We start from the raw sequence: 16611 nt of genomic DNA on the forward strand, positions 1-16611 counted from the left end.
CAATCGTGTGTCAGGCCTACCGCTATATTTAGGCCATATACTCGTGTATAAAGTAGAGTGGGCGGGGGAAAGGGGGGGAGGAGAGTTTTTGCGTAAATCCCAACCGACGGAGAATCCGTAACTGAACAACCGTTTGCAAAGAAATTGTTTTTGACAAGAATTGGCATTGCTATCCGAAAGTTGTCGGCACCTGTCAAGTTAGATGGCAGCGATATGCCCACATCTACATTTCCAAAGACCTGTACTTATGCATATGCACACCATATAGACATCAAACACACACTCCAAATCCCCCCTTTTCCCCCTTCCCTGGCAGCAACCGAGCTCAATATCTTGGCCATCTTGTGTGTAAAACAATTACACATGCCTGAACATTTTTAATGGCCAAATGCGGGCGGGCGGTCGGTGGGTGGTGGGCGGTACTGCGGCACTATGCTGAGTCATAAACGATTCAAGCATTTTCCACATTTTCCCTTCTAATTGAGTGCGTATATACACTCAGCATATGCACACAGGTACAGCCATGGTGAAAGTAGTAAGGTAAGGAAAGTGAGTTTGCAAGCCTGCCTACCATTGGAAACTAAGTAGAATATAATATATACTTTATGACATCAAAATGATTTGAAACATAGCTAAAAATAGCTTAGTATCAATAGCTGGATGTTCGATGTTCTAAGTTCTCGTTGCCGCACAAAAAGAAGGAAAACGAACTATAATTACAAAACCAAGGAAGTCAATTGTTTTGTTTTGATATTCAGGCAATATGCGCGGAAATTGTGGACACACGACAAAGGTTAATTTGCACTGCTATTATCCTGTCCGCAGCTGTGTGCCTTTGTGTGTACATGCTTATATAGACACATTAACATTGTTGGGCAAACAACAAAAACGCTGTTTTCCTTTGCGCCAAGTCGAAGCTGTTAATACCCTAAGACCACCCCCTACACCCTACCCCCGACCGCCTACCCCTCTTTAAGCTGCCAGGCTTTTGAAAAGGGTATTAGCCGAAAGGGAAAGTTTAGGGGGGGAAATCGTGAAAATGGGGAAAATGTGTTCGGTGGCGGGCCGGGAAATTCACTTGGATAGACAGACGGGGAAATTGAATAAGCGAAGCGTTGGCAATATGGATATTCGGGTTCATTGCTTTGACATTGATGAGACAGGACAAGGCTAGACACACAAACAGCGTGCAAGGTTATGGAAAGTTGGGCAGTGGGCGGCAGTGGGTGGTGCGGTTAACAAACATACTAGAGTCCACGAAACACTCGTGGAAATCACTCATACACATACACATACACATACACGCACGTGCACACGCACACGCACACGGACAGCTGGACTGCTGATGGACTTATGTAAATTGACTATGCAAACTGTATAAATATTTGATCAATTTCCATGTCTCCCCTCGCGCATTGTAAGCCGCAAAAATAAATGTAATTTTAAGTAGATGCAACCACAACTCAGATATGCAAAATATATATACATTTAATGCCATAAAGCATCGCACACGGCAAACAGAAATTTCAACAAGTAATAAACATATATTCCTTCTATGCCAATTCTACTCAAATGGATGTTGAAAAAATGTTAATTGTTTTCTTATGTTATTAATTAATTTTTAATATTTGCTTCGGAAACTTGACATATCACCAGAAAAACTTAGTTACTTTAAAGTACAACCAAATGTGCCAGTTCTGACTTAAATACTCATATTTATTTATTGGATCATCTATGTAGAAGCATTTTTTCAGTGCACAAGCAAAATCAATCAACGGAAAATGGACACGTCAAAAATCAGCAAATGTGAAATACTCACCCGCCGCCCATTTTTCCCACATTGCCCGCCCATTCGAGGTGAAAGGTTATGAGGGTCCTCTGGTCTCCTCTCGATTGCCACTCCCCCTTTTTGGCCACCGCCCCCCGGACAGGACCCGAAAGTAAATGAAGCGCGAATAAAAAAAAGAAGCGAGAAATGTGAAAGCGAGAAAGGAAAAAGCCGCAGGCAATCGATGAATTCATTTTTGGGTACGAGTGTATTCACCGAAATTGTTCAAACAATTATCGATATGAATAAAAGACGCCAGCTTTCTCAGGCGATTTTTATGAATAGCAATCTTGAGCAATCTTGAGCAGTATTGAATTTTCGTTGGGGATTTACTAGTGAATGCCCAGTGAAACTGCCCGCCAAACAAAATGCTCGATATTCATGTATTCAAGTGGTGTAGTGAATGAGAAGTTGAAGTTGGCCCAAGTGCTTTTTGCCGAATTAATTATCGCTAACGAGATAACGATGTGTATTTGCCTCCAGTGGCCGGCCATTTTATCATCAATGTATTACCAAATGCCAATTTAATGCCAAAATTTATGAATGTTTTGCCGATAAGTTAGCCGCTAACATCTAATTTGCATTTGGTTTTGTCATATACCCAATTTGATATTACCCAAATACATTGCTAATCGAATATCGAATTGAAAAGAGCAAGTTGAATTTATTCCTAAATTATTTGGAAGGCGAAGTAAGTACCTTATGAAAAACAAAAGCAAAATACTGCAATATGGAGCTCATTGAAAGGCGAAAAAAATGAAGAAATCAGAGATGATGACTCGTCGGCCATATCTATATCTATATATATATATATGTATGTATATATAAGTATGTGTACATATACACCCTCGCTGACGTCGAGTGAGTGAATCGTAATGAGTTTTGAAATGTACACCAGGACCGCTCTGTGTCATTACGGGTCGGAAAATGTGGAAAAATGGGGCCTCCCATTAGCATTTAGTCCGTAAATTGCGGGGTGTGTGGAGGCGGGGGGTGGGAGATTGATATATATCCACCTCTGCAGTTCCACATCCGACAAGAATATGAAGAAGAATATTGGACGGGATGGGTCTGGTTAATTGGAGCGCATGATTGATTACAGTTTCCATTAATTACGCTCACTTTGCCCGCTTTTCTGGTCATTAACCATTCGACAGGGGACTTTGAAGAGAGAAGCCATCACCGAAAAGCGGCGGGTTGACGACGACTTTTCAAAATTCAAAAGATTAACGAAATAAATCAAGATTCGATTAGGAAAGGGAACAGGGCAACTGGAATGATATGCTATTTTCCATTAGGCCAAAACAAGGGACTACTTAAGATTTCCTTGGGGGGGGACACATTTGATATTGGAGTTGATGCCGATGGGGAATTTCTGGGTAAGCGACTTGGGCACTGCGATTGGCATCTAGAGATCTGCGTTCTATTTATGGCAAATTCTTGCATCTCAGACATATTTCACATTCAACACGATCGCTCCCAAAAAAAAAAGAAAAAGAAAAAACACACAAGTGCATTGGGATATATGTATGTATGTATATCTGGGATATCTGGCAGCGTTTATAGAAAGCGAAAGCGGCGACATCCAGGCGAAATGAGTTGCAAAAAAAAAGAGATATTTAAAAGAAACCAAAGCAAAAGCAAACAAAAACGAAAACGAAAACGAAAAAATATCAGGGGAAAAAGTTTAAAAATTTGTTGTGTTTTATTTTCAAAAAAGTTTATTTGATGTATTTTTGGATAATAGGTTGGGGAATAAACACAATTGACATTTTATTTACAATAGATGGCTATAGTGTACGTACATCAGGGTTTATGATCTTTGCTATTTACATTCAAAATAAGGAATGTCTAATTGGGTTGTGTACTGTGTGTACTGCCTAGCAGCAATGGGTAATTGACAATGATTTCCATGCTGAATTTTCAGTTTAAGTGCCTTTTCGGACATAAAATACCTGTTTACGATGAAAATATTTCTTAGTTCAAAGATGCTTGTTGATTTACCAAGCACTTGGTTAGCCAACTATAGCTTTAAGTAGGGAATGTATGCAATTATCTTTTAATTTGATTAGTTTTATAATTATTTGTACTCTTTTAGTTGTTACTTTTCAATATTCGAATTTAAATTCGACTTTTAGAATGCCATTATAACTTTAAAGCAGAAAGATTCGATTAAAGTTCAAGACCCCCAAAATGCCCTTAAAGTTGACCCCTTTTTTGCACTCAATTATTTATATTTAGTTATGTTTTTGGGTTCGACCGCAAACTCAATTTGGTTCTTCATGAATTTTGCATGTCCGAAGTGTGATGGAAAGCGGGGGAAAATGTGCGGGAAAGTGCGGAAAAGTACGGTGATGACGGGGTCATTGTTTTACTGGCTAATCTCGTATTCCCTTTTTCCCAGGACTAAGGAAGGAGTGAGTCCTTATGCATTTGCATGACCGCAAGAAGGGCAGCTGTACTGCCAAACGTGTTTCATCGTTTCATCGGGGGTCTCCACTACTTTGGATTTGGATCCGGATCCGTAGGTCCTGCTGGGTTCCTTAAGGTCCTTCCTCTGATTGCACAGCACTCGAAAGCTCCTGTTCGTTGCGGCTTGCGGCTTGCGGTTGCTCAGCCAACTTGGCCTAATCTGCATATACTGCACGGCGCGCAAAAATGTCAAGTATGCCGTGCTTGAATCCCGGTCTGCCGTTCGCCTTTCAAAAACAAAAAAAAAAAAATAAAAGGCAAAATTCGTCTTTTTTTGGGGGGAGTTGACGTGGTCCGAAAATCTAGTCGAGCCCTTGTCGGTATGCCAAGTTGGCCTAATTTTATGAGCCAACGTTTTGCTTCGACTCTGCGATTCCGGCAATTTTTGGTAATATTCACCATGGCAGCGAGGACTTGTGATTTATTTATGAGTTTGCGGGCACTTTAAAGTTCGTTATGGGCAATTTTAAAAACCCCTTCAGGCTTCCTTAGACTTTCTAAGTTGTAAATTAGTGGCTGAGATAGAGTAATTTAATTCAGCGAATTACTTTGAGTTGTTTCCACCAATAGCAAGTCAACGAAAGTGAGTTTAAAATCAAGTTAAGCCCGCTTTTGCTCTAATTTGTCAAGTATATGAAACTACATACATACAAATGTATCCCTCTAACTTTTTCTTCTCTCCTTCAAAACGTTCCTAATTATACAAGTAAGTGAAGTTCTTAGCTTAATGAATTGCATTAGCTGTACTTTCTATCTATCTATTCAAGCTAACCGAGTCTTTGTAACCTCTTATTTGTATATAAGTGTCCTTAACTTTTGTTTTATGTTACTACGCTATTTTTTTGCGGAAGCAGTTAATTTCATGTTTTAACAGAAGTTTTCTTTCAGTCCATGTGTGCGAGTGCGTGTATGCAAGTGTGTGCTTGTGTGCGTGAGTGACCGACTGCAGCTGTGAGTTGAGGAATGTGCACGCATAACTCATTTAGCACTCCCTCTCGCTCCTTTACCTCCTTCTCAGTGCTGCTGTTTCTCCTGCCTTTGTCCTTTGTCCTTTTCTACCGCTACTTGCACTTTGCAGTAACAGTTATTATAGTTCGTGTTGGTATGCCAAGCTTTCGGTGGTCTGTGTGCGTGCGTGTGGGTGCAAAAGGGTGCAGGCGGCATGTGTTTGCATGTGGCTGTGTGTGTGTGTGTGTGTGTGTGTGTGTGTGTTAGTAAGCATAATACACAATCTTTGTTGTAGCTGGTGTAGTTATTGTAGTGGTACCCACTTTGATATTTTGCGACGCCTTCCAGCAATGTTCGTTTCTCTTGTTGTACTTGCTGTTGCTGTTACTTTGCTGGATTCCGTTATTGTTGTTGTAATGGCTCCTTTAGTTAATAGCTGGTCCCGCTGATGTTGTTGTTGCTTGTGTGATAAAATCGGCAATATTTGGCACGCGCGTGTCACTGTGTTGGTATACAACGCAAATGCTGCTGCTGTTCGTCCATATTGCCATTTATGCACATGCATGTGTCTCCGTGTGTGTGTGTGTGTGCAAGTTGAGTGTGTATGTGTGTGAGCGCGCGCGACAAAGACGAAAAATTCGGTGGACTTATGTGTTGGGAAATTGCAGTTGATGTTGTTGCTGCTGCTTCTTCTGCTGTTGTTGTTGTAGAATTTGCATTTGTTGTCGAATTTGTAGCTGCTGCATTTTCTTTGGCATTTCCATTGGCCGCATTGGGCGCTTTTCTCTTTTCTTGCACTTGTTTTTTATTTGATATATTTTTTTCAACTATATATATTAACTATAGAATAACAAGAAAAAAAATAGATATGCATATTGTTTATATATAGATGGGCAGGCATCTATATATATGTATATATATGTATTTTTATGTGTGTACGACACCCACGAGACAACGGCGACGAACGGAGAGCGTTCAACTCCACTGCTTGTCGAATTTGAACTACTTTACGTATTTTTTTATTTTATGAATTTCTTTGCATGCATCTGTGCCTGTCTATACTGCTCTTGACTTTTCAGTCAAATTGGGGCCGCTGCAAACTTTTCCAGCTCAAGTACCCAACTTGAAAACTTTTCACACTGCCCTCGAGTGATTTGTACCCACTAGCTCTCAAAGTAACGGCTTAAGCCACTAATTGACAGCGATCCGGCTCTCCTACTCTCTTTTCTGCACTCGCTCTCTTTCGCTATGAGGACCTGTCTACACGATCGGTATTTTAAACTTTGTTCTTTTCGCATGTGAACTTCTTTGAATCCCTAGCTTAAAACTCATTTCTTGTTTTGGTCCATTTTGTTTTGTGTGAAATCTCATAGATCGTGTAGAATAGCCCTAATTTGCTCTCTCGGTTTCCTTTTTCAGATCAAAGCCTATCTGTCTCTTCCTTTTTTCTCCTTTCCCTTCAAGATCTCACTGTCTTTCCTTTGCTTAATCTTACTGCTTTTTGAGATCTAAACGTTTTTGTCTATTTTTCGTTGGCTGCTTTTGTTCTAGCACCTGAAGCTTACTGTATGCTTGTGTGTGTGTGTGTGCCAGTGTGTGTGAGTGCTAATGTTCTTGTATTGTTATTTTGTATTTCTTTTTTGGAGTGCGCGACGTAGAACTCTCAACACACAGACAGACAGACACAGCATATAACGGGACGGAGGGCGTCCGTCTCGCTTTCACGTTGATGTTTCCGTTAGTGTTGTTTGTGCGATACTGACTCAATTTGTTGCTCGGCACCGTGTATATAGCGTGCTTCTTCTTACTCGCCGCTCGGCTGTCGGTCGGTTTGTCGCTCGGTCGCCCAGTCGCTCTCTCCCGCTTTCTTCCACTCCCACTTCCTCTCGCCCTCTCGCCCCTCTTCCCATCTCACCCGCTCACCCGCTCTCCCGCTATCTTTGTGGGCGGAGAGTCGTTTAGTCCACACAGCAGCGGCGACAGTTAACTTTGTCTTTTGCGGGGGGGGGGGGTGGTAGGAGGGTTGGTGGTTGGTGTGAAAAGTTTCGGTTGTTTGATTGGAAGCGAAGAGCCCCTAAAGGTATGCTATTTTTAGATTGCAACTTTCAAAATTCCTTGCCACGAAACCAAACAGTATCGAATGAGCGCAATAAACATACGTACATACACATACACATCAGACGAGTTAACATTTGAAATCTGCAAAGTATTTAGATTCAAAAACAATTATGACTACGTGCCGTATGCGTAATATTTTGCTGCTCCCCCTATGGAAAACTCCCGTCGCCGCCACTGAAAGACACTTGCCACTGGTGTGTCTCGAAAAAAATAAGTAACAGCATACAAGCATAAAGGCACTTCGTTGAGTGCATGCAGCAGCAGGGCAAAAGAAATCGGGAAAGCGGGAAAACGGGAAAAGGGAAAATCGGGAGTCGCAGCACGAAATCCGAAACTGAAAACAGAAAATGGAGTCACAGAATCACACAAAATCGGAGTCCAACTTGGAGTCCTATGTACCAAGGCACACAGGAGCGTTCTAATTGGGGAATATTTACCACTCACCAGATAACTGAATTAAGTGATTTTCATCATTTTCCATATTCTAACCTAGTAAAGTTTAAGCCAATTATCAACATTAATAGAGAGATCTTTGAGAGATTTTCTTTAGTTGAGCACATTTTACGGTTCATTTAACGTGGGGAATTGCATATATTAAACTAATTACAGCTGGATCAACTGAAACTGAATGGAAGATTAGTAGCCAACTGGCCATTTTCTTATGCTCTGCTTGAGCGGTAAGTATCCATTAAATTCATTAGTGTGCCCCGGCACTTGTCAGTTTTACTGCCACATTTCAGTTAACGAGAGTAGGAGAAAGCAGACGAGCAGAGAAAGCACTTGGCATTGACCTTAGGATGGTTAGACCTAAGGTTCAACTTTATATGCAAATGGAAAAGCTTACAATCTATTACACATATTGCATTGTTTATAGCTCACAATGGTATAATAGATAAGCTAAAGTTTAAGTAAAGCCTACTTACTGTATGATTACATTGTATCGCAAAAAAGTTTTATAAAAAGTTTTTTCATGTTTAGATATCAACATTTGTAACGAAATATGATTTTATAGTTTTCATTGTTGTCTAACTGTAGTTAGCCGGCGCGCCCAAATGGGCTGAATTAATAGAAAAGAAGGACACAAAGGGGCTCCAAGTTTCCCCGTATGCCTTAATAAATAAAAATTATTATTACTATAAAAAAAAAAAAAAAAAAAAAATTGTTGTATCGTTGTGATCGGACGACCACGTGGCATATGTAGGCATATGTATCTATATCTGTATCTGTTTTCAGGTATATCCTTGTCGATGATTCCCACGAGAACGCGGAATCGCTGCCTATAACTCGAAGGGTTAGTGGGTCAGGTTCAGGTCCGGCCCTGGTGGTTGCTATAAAACTCCTCGCTCTCGAACTCAAACTCGATCTCGGTCGCGTAGTTGTACTCGTTCTCGAACTCGTATTCGTATTCGCATTCGTATTCATATTCGTGTTCGGCTTCTGATTCGGACCACGATTCGGGTTCGGAATCGGGGTCTCCAGAGTAGGGTTCCGTTGCGTCATCGGCGTTTGTTTGCTGCCACCTTTTAATGGTGGGGCGGCGATGGGTGGATTGGTGGGTTGGTGGATTGTTGGGCTGGTGGTTCAGTGGGTCAAAGGGCGAGTGCGGGTGGGGGGCGGTGCACTGTTGAGGTAGCTGCGTGGTAATGGTGAATTTATGGTTCTGTGGGCGGGAAACAACTGGGAAGCGAGGGGCGCGGGGGAGTGGAGGAACGCTCCCGGTGGTTGTTGATGCCTTGTTTTTGTAATTCCCATTCACATTGTATTTCCCCCCCTCCTGCCCCACCGCATTCCTCGCGCTTGTCGTTTTTGTTTCTTGTTTTCCGCCGCTTTTTGTTTTGTATGCGTTTTTGGTTACAGCTCGAAACTGGCACGAGTCAACTTTTATCGCACAATACACACACATGCCACTCAAGCGCACTCACACACACGCACAGCTGGGGGCGAAATTATAGAAATGGCTAATTAAATAAATTAACCGACCAATAAGCACAAAACAATGCTAATATATGGGTAAAATCCCAAACGATTTCCGTAAGCATATAAAAGTGATGAATTATAATAGTTGCTCTACTATAACCAGCTTTATTTGTTAGTCTATGGAATACCAAATATTCAGCTTATTTAGCAAGCATTTCATTGACTGGCAATCACTAGTATTTTGGCCGCAGGTGTCAAGGGGAGACACACACATGGACATTGATTTGGCATTTGTTTTCGCAGGCCCGCTTTTGACTTAATGCCACAATTATTATGGCAAAAACACAACAGCCCAAAAGGAAAACAACGCGAAAACAACGGCAACATAACATAAACTAAAAAGCTTTTATTTTTCCCCCAGGTGTGGGCATCGCAAACTAAATGCCAGAGCCCATAAACCCAGAGATTCCAACTGGCAAACGAATATATAAGGCAATGGAATGGAAAAGCTGACAATTTCGTTTGCAGGTTAGACGATATCCCTTACCTGTCCAAACTCCATTACACACACGCCTCTCTACAGACATACAATATATATATATATATATATAGCTATATTGATTTGTGTTTGTGGTAAGCAGGCACATTCCCACTTCTCTGCTCGCCAGCCCATTAAAATTTGGGGGAATTTTGTACATGCATAATTTATAAAAAGCCGTTTGACTAAATAGTTGCCACCGAAACGAAGTTATTCAAGCGAAACAAGTTTGAGGCCCTACGGCAAACAGCAGCGGCAAAAAGGTTTTCCAAAAATAAACAGAAAAAAAAGGGATCAATAGGTTTTATGGCAAGATGGGTGCCTCAGATTTTGGGATGACATCAATGGGCGGTAATATTTCGCATGAAAATTGAATAATATTGGCCTGAAGCGCAGATATATATTAATGCTATTATCTAAACTTGGTCATCACCTCGCCTTGCCCGACATAAATATCACCTGTCTCTCGAAAAGCCCATCGAAGTTACAAATTGTATCTGGCCCCATCGATTAATACAAGTCCTGTGAATGAAATGATGGACGCACGTTCGAATGGAAATGCCCGATTATTGGGGACCGGCGCTGTTACGTACCATCCGAAAATTGGAGCACATTAATCAAACCAATTAATACCAATCGGTAAAAAGGTCAGCCCGTGGGCTTGTGACGCAGCAACAGGAGCGAAATTAGTGGGCTGCAGGTCAAAGGTTGCTCCTTGGTGGGTGATGGGTGGAGGGGTGCTACCCCCCAGCATTAACCCTACTAATTTTCAAAATGGAAATGCCTTCATTTGGAGGTCGGGTTCGAAGCGGGGGCGAGGCCCAGGCGAAAATGATTAACGAACCAGCTTGCGACAGACAGCATATAATAATTTATTGATACCAGGCACACACTCACGCATTCTCGCACACAGCCGCACACAAAGGACCTTGCAGGACCTCCCCAGTTCCCTAGTTCCCTAGTAGTTCCATGGCCCAGTCGCCCAGTAGGTGACTCCGTGGTCAAGGCTCTGTTGCCGTACAAGTTCTCTGCGGACCCGGCAGCTAGTTGGCTGGCTTCCTGCCGGCACTGCGAGAAATTCTCGCTAAATTCCGCCATCAAAATGTGGGTACTATACAAAAATGTGGGTATAAAATCAACAGGAATTGAACAACATGGCGTATGCGTAATATTTGTGTTTTTTCGTTTTAAGGTGTTTATATCAAAATGGATGATTTTCTCCCACTGATTTGTGACATTGTTGTTCTATATTCAAGTACATTTAATAAAAATGAATGATCTTCGTCCGCTGATTTGTACTGATCAACTTGGCGTATGCGTAATATTTATGTTTTTTCGTTTTAAGGTGCTTATATCAAAATGGATGATTTTCTCCCACTGATTTGTGACATTGTTGTTCTATATTCAAGTACATTTAATAAAAATGAATGATCTTCGTCCGCTGATTTGTACTGATCAACGTGGCGTATGCGTAATATTTATGTTTTTCACACAATACAACATACATATGTGAGCATAAGTTTTCCCCAGTGTACCACTTGTCACATGAGGGGCGTCCTACACCCACACATACACACACACACACACACAAGCGCTGGCACACACGAGCAGTTGGAAAATCGGTGACCTACAAAACATTTAATCGTTGCCAACGGCCAAAAAGTTTTCGGTTACCTTCGTCCGGTGGTTTCCTTCCCACATTTGGTGGTGACTGTCTTCTGGGCGGTCGGCTTTCGGGACTCCGGAGTTTCGGGAGCACTGGGCGACTTAGCTAGGCGACACGCACGTGCTGTTTGTCCAAGGACTCGCGGACCGATGACGGCTCGAGGACATCTGCCCGCCGGCCAAAAAACCCAGCCCACTTTCGGCCCCACGTTGAACCAACAGTTAAATAGTATAGAAAAAAGTTGCCAAGTAAACACTTATTCGGGTTTTTGAGTTTAGCTTTTCGATAAACAGTGTTTAATAGTAGTTGTAGTTGTAGTTCTCTTTCTATTTTTTGTTTTTTACATATCTTATACACAACATTTAGTCGAGAGATGAACTTAAGTGTTAGGCTTGAATTGAACGTAGAGTTAGGATATACATAGTACAAACTAGTTTGAGATGATGCGAGCGATCGTAATCGCAGGGATGTACGAACCTCGAAGGTATGGAATTTCGAATGGGGCATGGAAAGTCATGGAAATAGTCATGATTCATAGAATAGATGAGCTTTTTTTTTTTGGTTTTTTGTGGTGAGTGGTCCGTTGCCGGTGGTTTCAAGTATATGAGTATAAGACACAATTCATTGCATTCTGTGGATGAGAGATCGATCAGGTTTTTGGATTAACGTGTACTATATGCGATAGATGTCATCATCAATAAATTGAGTAAACTGCTTCGTTTTTGGCACGCCTCAAACGCCCTCACAGACTAACAGACTCACAGACAGACCGTTTATTATAAAGCTGAACAGGTTTCAAGGAAGGAAAGGTACACACACAAACATACTCATTACGGAACCCAGTACATATAGTACCATATGTACATTTGTATGTATACGCATACAGTACATATATGTATGTGGCTCCTAAACATCGACAACCATTTTCTTGTGGATATCGGTGTTGCCCACCACCGAGCAGAACTCATCAAACGATATCTTGCCATCCTCGTCCTTGTCCGCAAAGCAAATGGTCTTGTCCACGATCTGCTGCAGCTGTGTATCCTTCAGGTTGTTGCCCACCATCATCTTGAGCACCTGGAACAGTTCCCCGTTCGAGATGTAACCATCATTGTCCATATCGTAGATGCGGAACGCGAATCGCAGCTTGGACAGCTTATCGCCGCGCACGCTAAACTGCGACACGCCCTGGATGAACTCCTTGAAGTCCACCTCCCCGTTGCCGTCCGCATCGAAGATATCGATGACCCGCTGCACCAGCGGATTCTGCTGCAGTTCCGGCAGCGACATGAACTCGTCTATGCTCAGGGCGCCCGAGTTGTCCAGATCCAGTTTGCGGAATCGCTTGCCCAGTCGGCGTATCTCGTCCGCATCGAAGTTGGAGCACATGTCCATGGGCAGGGAGGTCTCGTTACCCATGATGGCCTATTGGTTGCTTAGTTGGTTCTCTGGTCTTGATCTGCGAATGAAACGTAATCGTTAGGCTATTCTTCTCTGCTGATGAAAAGTCGCTTCCAAATGAATTTCAAACCAATTCTCAAATAAAATATCACAGAAGTTAGTAGTTAGCCGTTACTCAATGAAAACTTCCGAAGGATATTCGGTATATGAAAATATTGCTGCATACTTCTGGGCTGCCCACTTTTACTCTTCTGCATACGCTCTCATCACTGACAGGCTCGAAATCATTTGGATTGCACTTTTTCTCAGCGTGTACAGCACGACTTTCTTACCTGGGCGTTTAATCACTCAATTTTCCCTCGTCTGGCGCTCTCTCTAAAAAAAAAAAAAAATAGGAAATAGGGGGAGTGCAAGTTAGCAGCATACTTTTAATTATGGCTCAATCGTATCGATTTTCCAAATTTCCACGATTTTCACTACTCGTTTTCGCTCCAGCAAAGGAGTGGAATCTGGGCAGAGGAACAGTGCCCGGATGCAATTGCGTTTGGCCCGGATGCTTTGGTGAGTCCCAATGCGGAATTGCAAGTGGTAGCCATAGATATTTACCATAAATAAACAATAGTTGCGCTGGATAGTTAAACTCCCAAAGAAAGTGCTCTCTACTCGCTCGACAGCAAATACACGACTGCAGGCGGACAAGAGAGTTTTCACCGTTAGCTCTCGCCAAGAGTGGGAGAGCGCGGAGAGCGCAGCTGTCAAAAGCGGACAGCTGTTGCTTTTCCACCTGTTTTTTTCTTAATATTTTTTTTGTTTGTGGGCTTTAAATTGATTTTGCACTTGTGCGTTATATCTTTTTCACTTTTACAGCATAGTTTTGCGAGTACAGGGGTTTGCTCCGCTTTACCATAGCATACCTATGGGTGGGAAGTCCTTAAAGCATCGTGCTATGCGTTAGGACATTATTTGTGAGCTCCTGCTCCTGCTAGAGATGGACCATCGCATCAGCCTAGAGGTGGTTCATTCTACAGTATTTTTATATTAGCATCCGATAGATCTATTACAATATTATTAATACGCAATCGCAGTTTATTTCTTGTCTTTTATTTAAAATGGTCCAAGCCATTACTTAAACATTGTTTGAATTTGTCGCAATCAGCTTGCACTGAGAATGAGAATATATTAGACGCACATTAAAAAAATAACGAAAAATGTACTTGCAGTACAGATTACAAGCCATTTAGGTAATAAAGGCGTATACAAAATATGAAATGAGATTTTATAAATGGCAACTAATCGACCGCGTGGATTTGCTTCTTCTTTAGCACCACATAGTCCTCCTCATCTGTGCTAACTTCGTATATGTCTCGCGATTTTGTCTGAACTGGTGTCCTTAATTTGGCCTTCTTCACGTTGTTTTCAGCCACCCGCTGCAGTTCATCCTCCGTATCAATGCCAGATGAAGCATCTGCATTCAGATCCATCTTATTCTGATCCGCTAGAACTGAATCATAGGTGTTCTCCAGCATATCCACATCATTCTCGTTGGAATCGCGTCGTGGCCGCGTCGCCTCATCGCACAGCTCCTCATCGCTTTCCGGTTGGCCAAAGTCGTTGGTATCCAGGGCGTATCGTCGCCATGGCAGATACTTCTTCAGCTCGTAGCATTTCTCGATCCAACTGCGTGTCACAATCTTGCCCTTGCCCTTCACTTGATTGTACTTCGGAGTGTTTTTGAATGCGCATCTGTTTGGATTTCATGTTAGAAGGAGTTAGCGGCAGTTATCAGTTAAAGGCACACTTCACTTACATCAGATGAGTACATCCTGGCTCCCAATCAGCTTTGTACTTGGCTCCCAAGGCGACCGCTTTCGCGCGCAAGTCTGCACGATCGGGATTCTGAAAGGAGAGGGTATAAAAAGTTTGTGATGCAATCGAAAGCATTTGCTTGCCTGTATGCCGCTGATGACTAGGAGCACTCCCTTGAGTAACTGATTGAAGGGACGGTATTGAATTGGCTTTTCCATGACCTTTTGCTTTTTGGCGGGCGTGACTGCGACTGCGGTGGGAGATGAATGACGCTTTTGCGCAGATGGGCGGGAACTTTCCTTGGCGTTCGAGGTGTCCAATGATCTGTGTACATGCTTAGATTTCTCCTCCTTCCTGGATCTCTCCTCCTTCGAATGCGATCTCTCCTCTTTTCGTGAATGCTTATCTTCCTTCGGTGTGGATTTTTCTCTAGACGATGACTTGTGCTCCTTTGCTAGAGGTTTGTCTTCTTTCGACGATGACTTATCCAAGGAATGCCTGCTGGACTTTTTCCTCCTGCTCTCCCTCTCCTTTTCCTGCTCCAATCGCCGGCGATCTTTGTCCGCCTCCAGATGCTTGCTTAGTCGATGTTTCTTGGCATCTCCCGCGCCATCGGCCTCATCCTCATCATCGTCGCCAAACAGCAGGGAAGCGCGATTGCGATCCAGGGGCTTGGCCTCCGATGGCGTCGGAGAACCCGATCGCTGGGCGCTGGGCAGTGGAGATGGCGACGGTGAGGGTTTGGGCGATGCTGAGGGCGATGCAGCCAGGCTGGAAACCTTGCCAATGCTCAGCCTTCTGAAGGCCGAGGAGCCGGCGTCCCGAATGGCAGCCGCTGTGGAGATTTGCGCAGCAGGCGACTTGTGCTGCGTCTCCTTTTTCCAGCTGTGAAATCTGTTCACCTGGTTGTCCGTCTCCGAATCGGGTGACTCCTCGCGCAGCTTAAAGGCCCCGAACTGCATCACACCCTGCGGCAAGAGGGATTTCACCTTTGGCGCCACAGCTGCCACCACATGCACCTTGACGAAGGATAGCCCATAGGGCACATGGCGATTGAAGGGCTGCGTGCAGACTATCTTCAGCAGTTTCCACTTCTCCGGCAGGGCAGGCTCCGCCAGTGCAGGGCCACTGAAGCAGCGCACCCGGTTTGGGTTGCTCGAGTTTTTGCTCTCAATGGGCGTCATGAACGAGCTGGACAGCAGCAGCTCCCGGAAATCGTCCGCCTGGCAGCCCGTCCGGCTGACCAGCACCTCGATGAAGGCGGCATGTTCGTTGCCAATATCGATGCCCGTAATCTGTTGCGGCTCCGCAAACTCCAGCACCACATATGCGGATTTTTCGCCCGCCGCCTTGGTTCGCCACTTTTTGCCGGCGTTCTCCTTTAGCAAATTATCCGCCACGTGCACCTGGTCATCGGGAATGCATAGTTTTATATATAGAGCGTGGTTATATATATCGGCGGTCTATATAGGATCACTACTCACCACATCCTCACTGCTCACTTCGCGTACGGACTTGAAAACCGCAATTGGCATTTCGCAATTCTCATGAATTTAACTGAGACGCCGCTAATTTGGCGGGAAATCGTTTTGGCCAACGCTGCCCCTATATTTATACGGATTATTGTAAAGAAATTGTATATTTTGCAAGTGTTTTCATGGGCGCCACAATGGTTGTTTATATGTTGTCTTTTCAAGCAGAGAGGTAAACTAAGGTGATTTTGTTTTGACAAATATTTTAAAAATAAACCCTGTATTGCTGGGCGCTTATTGCCCATCTCTAGCAGTGCTGGCAGTTTAGCTGGATATCGCTAAATTGGGTCTTTGCAGCGCTATGTCGAAAAACTAGCTAGTTAACTAAAGGGTTTACCAACACTGTAAATTGTTTTCGAATTTTATATATTTTGGTTTTAAAATA

At 43.2% G+C, this 16611-nt stretch overlaps 3 protein-coding genes across 4 annotated transcripts in view; all 3 read right to left on the reverse strand.

Annotated features, from left to right (window-relative positions):
* Positions 1-6989, reverse strand: part of LOC120455130 (small conductance calcium-activated potassium channel protein) — a 57070-nt gene extending 50081 nt beyond the window's left edge. Inside the window, exons 1-2 of the mRNA XM_039641022.2 lie at positions 6814-6989; positions 5572-6088 (exon numbers count right to left, since the gene is read on the reverse strand). The gene's annotated coding sequence lies outside the window, so the exon portion shown is untranslated. The remainder of the gene's footprint in view (positions 1-5571; positions 6089-6813) is intronic.
* A 4968-nt stretch (positions 6990-11957) lies between these two features.
* Positions 11958-13819, reverse strand: LOC120456932 (calcineurin subunit B type 1). Of its 2 annotated transcripts, none has more exons than XM_039644071.1 (3): positions 13803-13819; positions 13221-13263; positions 11958-12946 (listed from the first exon to the last, which is right to left on the reverse strand). In XM_039644071.1, exon 3 carries the CDS (start codon positions 12904-12906, stop codon positions 12394-12396), a length of 513 nt encoding a protein of 170 aa, XP_039500005.1. In that variant the 5' UTR covers positions 12907-12946; positions 13221-13263; positions 13803-13819; the 3' UTR covers positions 11958-12393. The 2 variants fall into 2 exon arrangements, with proteins under 2 accessions (XP_039500005.1, XP_039500004.1); XM_039644070.1 differs by lacking the exon at positions 13803-13819 and adding an exon at positions 13495-13643.
* Positions 13820-13972: 153 nt separating this feature from the next.
* Positions 13973-16467, reverse strand: LOC120456565 (DNA repair protein XRCC1). Its single transcript, XM_039643446.2, has 4 exons — positions 16179-16467; positions 14838-16100; positions 14696-14784; positions 13973-14631 (listed from the first exon to the last, which is right to left on the reverse strand). Exons 1-4 carry the CDS (start codon positions 16227-16229, stop codon positions 14178-14180), a joined length of 1857 nt encoding a protein of 618 aa, XP_039499380.1. The 5' UTR covers positions 16230-16467; the 3' UTR covers positions 13973-14177.
* Positions 16468-16611: the final 144 nt, after the last annotated feature.

This window comes from Drosophila santomea, chromosome X, assembly GCF_016746245.2.
Source record: "Drosophila santomea strain STO CAGO 1482 chromosome X, Prin_Dsan_1.1, whole genome shotgun sequence".
Lineage (NCBI taxonomy): Eukaryota > Metazoa > Arthropoda > Insecta > Diptera > Drosophilidae > Drosophila > Drosophila santomea.